The sequence below is a fragment of the Alligator sinensis genome, unplaced genomic scaffold (assembly GCF_000455745.1).
Source record: "Alligator sinensis unplaced genomic scaffold, ASM45574v1 scaffold983_1, whole genome shotgun sequence".
NCBI lineage: Eukaryota > Metazoa > Chordata > Crocodylia > Alligatoridae > Alligator > Alligator sinensis.
The window spans coordinates 433,797-438,398 of NW_005842015.1; the positions used below are offsets into that span (position 1 = coordinate 433,797).

At 41.2% G+C, this 4,602-nt stretch overlaps 1 protein-coding gene across 1 annotated transcript in view; it reads right to left on the bottom strand.

Annotated features, from left to right (window-relative positions):
- Positions 1 to 333: 333 nt before the first annotated feature.
- Positions 334 to 4,602, bottom strand: part of SPTY2D1 (SPT2 chromatin protein domain containing 1) — a gene marked incomplete at its 5' end in the record, with an annotated part of 32,516 nt that continues 28,247 nt past the window's right edge. Inside the window, one exon of the mRNA XM_025202135.1 lies at positions 334 to 2,800. Within this exon, the coding sequence (XP_025057920.1) occupies positions 2,704 to 2,800 (97 nt within the window). The remainder of the gene's footprint in view (positions 2,801 to 4,602) is intronic.

The window sequence follows — 4,602 nt, forward strand, 5'->3', positions numbered from 1 at the left end:
ACACATATTAATTAAAATCCAGTATTTTGTACAAAATTTCAGAAATCATTGGCAACCCATAGCAGCTATGAGAAAGTACTTCTTGACTATAAAATTACAAATGTGTCCATGAATTAAATTTCTACACGAAATATAAAAACTAATTGTAAACAATGATAGTAGGAGAAGGAACAAATACAACACAAGGTATACAATGTTTGAAGGAGGCTGGCACTGGAATCATGTTCCAGTGATCCAAATCTACAAGACAAATGACAAGAAAAGGCTTTAAAGATCAGAGAACTGAATTCATTGGGTACAGAGTGCTTAATTAAAACGTATCACTGTATCATGTAGGTTAATAAATGATAATCAGGACTTTATTTCACCCGTGTTCATCTGAAATGCTCCAAACTGAATCAGCCTTAATGTCACTTTGCAACATACATGTTTTTAAATTTCAATGGATCAAACCACAAATACAGTTCTTGCATTTCAGAACAGTCAGTATTTTCAACAATTCAGATGCTTGTTTTCCTGGCTAATACAGATATCTCAGCTGACAAAGATCCACACATTCTCTTCAGTTAAAAAATAAAATGAACAGCCACTTAGTCATGGTCCCAACAGTCATAGTCTTGAGTGGATAATTCTAGGAACTACAGCATAATCAATTTCAGCTGGTCCCATTAAGCAGAGCAAATATACAGAGACATTTTAAGTACGCAAGCAATGAGATTACAGTATGTTGTATGACCTCAAATGTTTATATAAGAATCGGTTTCTTGGGTGTTGATGAATATACACATTTTTTTTCAAAAATATACAGGAACAGTGCTGGCTACCATCAGATGGGTGTCCTCATCTACTAATACTGCACTAATCTGTAGCCCCCAATATGCTGAGAAGGTAAAATGCTACACGACTGACAAAAAATGGTTTAGGCCAGGGACACACCCTATTTTTCCTTCCATTAAGAGTCAGGTGCTTAAACCCCATCTGCTCCCAAAATTGCTCCTTTCCTCTTAGTGTCTGAATTGGTGTCCCTGGAGGCAGCACTGACAACAAATGCTCTCCAATAAGAAAAGTTTTTTTCATTGTGTCCATACTCACTTTTGTACAGAATTTCATTTCCTCCATCTCTTCCTTATTTCTTTGGCCACTCTCTTCCACATACCTCTGCCTTCAAACCCTTGTAACACTTTTGACAAATGCTTCTAACATTAGACATTAGCAATGATTCAAGTATTTAATGCTAGAAGAATTTCTAGCGGCAGCATGGGCCTGAATTAGAGTTGAACAGTGATACTGGTTATCTTGGATACACCAACTTCAAAAGGCTTTGTGGGGGGGGGATTAAAAAAAATAGATACATCATCAGACTGGGGCTGCATACCCAGAGTGCAATTGCTGTACACTTATGTGAACCCTGTGCTGATTATTAATATGCTCAATTATTGAAGGGAAACACTTTTTTTTTTGTTTTGTTTTTTTTTGTTTTTGTTTACAGTGCATAGCTTGAAATAAATGTGCAATGTTGGCACCAAATTAAGGAGGTGAACTCTCTTGATACACATTACACTTAGTTTTTTGGTTTGCTGAAAAAATTAGAAGTATTCCCTCTATGAAATGGAAATTGTGATGATAGCTACAAAGGTATTAACATCACTGAGGAAGTGTAAATGCATTTTTGCTTGATCCTAACAAGCACTTTTGAGAATGCTGTACCTAATTCTGATGTACTCAGCCAGACTTTGGAACTGCTTGCATAAGCAACTCTTCATAGCTTAAAATCATTAAAAAAAAAAATCACCTAGTTTTTAACGCAAGAAAAAAATATTTGCACTGTACTCAAAGTATAAGAACAGAAGAAAATTGTTAAACAAATTTTAAGCTTTAAAGGGCAGAAAAAAGTTGCTAAGTATATGCTTGAGCCCAAAAGCACAAGTTCATACAAACAGCAAATTCCTATTTTTCAGAATAAATGCTCTTTATTTGACTTCCTGAAATAAACCGGTATTGAAATTCCAGACATAGCAGATGCCAATGTAATCTTTTGGTCACATTTTAACTGCAAGGAACTGTGAATTTTTTTTAATTTTTTTTTTGAGTACTATTTTTATTAAGAGACAAAATTCTCGAATCAGAAGAATATATAGTACAGATCACATTATTGCTATAGGCATCTGTGGCAATGGCTGAAATTTACATCCAAGCTTTTTCTGTACAGAAGATGACATTTCCATATTTTGAAGGATCTTAACTCAAGAGACTCAAGATACATAAAGCCATATTCTTCTCTCTCAAAATAACTAAGGAACACGAATGTCATTTACATTTTTTTTCTAACTAAAATGAAAAACAGGTTTATGGGTATGTGGGCCCACATGATTGCAAGCCAGTGCATAGCTAGTTAATATTTCTGCTGGCATGTTGAAAATTGGTTTAATCAATGGAAACATTCATTACATTTTTATTCCATCTAATAATCTGTGCTAGTGCATTACTTTCTTTGTAAAAAAATTAACCCTGGCAAGTATTAAAAATAAATATCTCCTTTAGGTCAAACTAAAGCCTTGCTTTTCAGTACTCTCTCTTCCCTTTACATACTCTCATACCTTCTAGTAAGCAAAGAAAAACGGAAGTAAAATTATAAGAGGAGCTGAAAAATGGAGGCAAAGTGGTGGCAAAGGAAGTAGGAAAAGAGGACAAAACTACTGCCACTCAGTGTGTCTTCAGTTTCTTTGCCTGCTTCTTGCGTTTCCATTCCTCCTCTTCTCGTTTCATTTCTTCCAGGTCCTCTTGTACCCCAAGTCTCAAGCTGCAAATCAAAACAAGACAACTTACTTTGCATACAGCCTCCCAAGAGACTTTTCACTTACAGAAAGAGGGGGAAGCACCAATTTAAATTAAAATGTTCTAGTAGGTAACAGCATAATTTTTCTTTTTAAAATGAAAGCTGCATGGGTCCCATAATTTTTTAGCACGCTTGTTGAGTTGGAAAGACCTCTTTCCATTTCAAGGGGAAACAATATGTCTATGATATTTGCTTAAAGGCATTCAGCAGCAGGAAAGAAATAGTATAGGAGCCATCCGAAACTTTCAGAAAATGTGGTTTCAGTTAAACAGGGATCCAGATCCAGTGAAGAGAAATAAATTATAGTCCCCCTAACTCCTTATCTCAGTCAGTCTTATATCTTGTGAGAGAAACAGCTCTCTCTCCAGGGAAGCAATAAAGGCCAACTGGCCAAGACTGGAAGGAACATTCAAGTATGTGATATCCCAGGCACTCTCCAAAGAACAATGTAAAGGCCCCAGAAATGTATATAACTGCAAGTCCAAGAACTATCTATAACTGCATCACATCCACCTTCAAAACATGCAGGTGACACTGAAAATCTAATCCAGATTTTTGTCACTGACCACAAACTGCCAGTGAAGAACAGCAGCATTCTAGAGGCCCCACCAAGATTGGAAAATCCAATTTAGTTTTCATTTTTTGTCATCACCAGTTGTTTGCATTTGTCTGAGAAATTCTTGCACAGGCGTTTCTTAGTCAAGTCCTTTCCCCCTTTTCAGGCACCAGTGAAATGCTGCAATATGTTTAAGTACATTACTGGATTTAATTAATTTTTATTACTAAAATTGCATACTGGAATTTTAAAATACCTATAGAAGCAACTTTGGACTTAAGCTTCATGTAAACCTATAGTTTAGAAATCTGAGACAGAGCACTAAACCAGGATAAGAGAGATGAGAGCCCTATTTTCATCTGTGCCGCTATCCTGCTAGATCAGGGGTAGGCAACGTTTTTTGGCTGGAGTGCCAAAAAACCAAAACCCACAAATGTCTACCTTGGAAGGTGCCAGAGTGCCGGCATGCCAGAAAAACAAAACAAGGGCAGGGGGTACATGGCAGGATTCCCTACTCATGCCCCTTGCCTCCCACCCCTGCTACCCCTTGCCCCCACCCAAACTCCCTGCCCCCCATCCCTGCTGCGCTCCCGGCCCTGCTGTCCTCCCCTGGGCCCTCCAGAGCAGCAGCACACAGGGAAGCTGCCTGCTGCTGCAAGCTCTGCGCTGCCCAGGTCACACTTCCCCTGTGTGCAGGGGAGCAGCGTGGGCAGCACGCAGGGTTCTGCCCCTCGCTGCTGCCCCCACCTGCAGGGGAAGTGTGGCCAGGGCAGTGGGGAGCTCGGAGCGGCAGGCAGCTTTCTGTGCTCCCTGGTGTGCCCTACCTGGTTCCAAGCAGTGGCGAGGGAGCACAGCAGGGAGCATTGCCAGTATCTGCTGCCTCCCTGGAGCCGGGGCTGGGAGGCAGCTGGGGCTGGGGCCGAGGCAGAGGCAGCAGATGTTTGCAGCTGGTCCAGGTTCTGGGTAGCTGCTGATAGCCTGCTTGCAGCAGGGCTTCCATCCTCCCACCCAGCTGCTGGGAGCAGCCCGGGCTCTGTGGCCATCAGCAGCTACCAAAAGCCTGGGCTGGCTGCAGCTGGGAGGCTATAAACAGCTGCTGCCCTCCTGCCCCGATCCTGGCCCCAGCTGTCTCCCAGCCTACGGCCCCAGGAAGGCAGCAGCTGCCAGCACTGCCCCCCTTGGGGCCAGGCCACGGCTGGGGGCGGGGGGG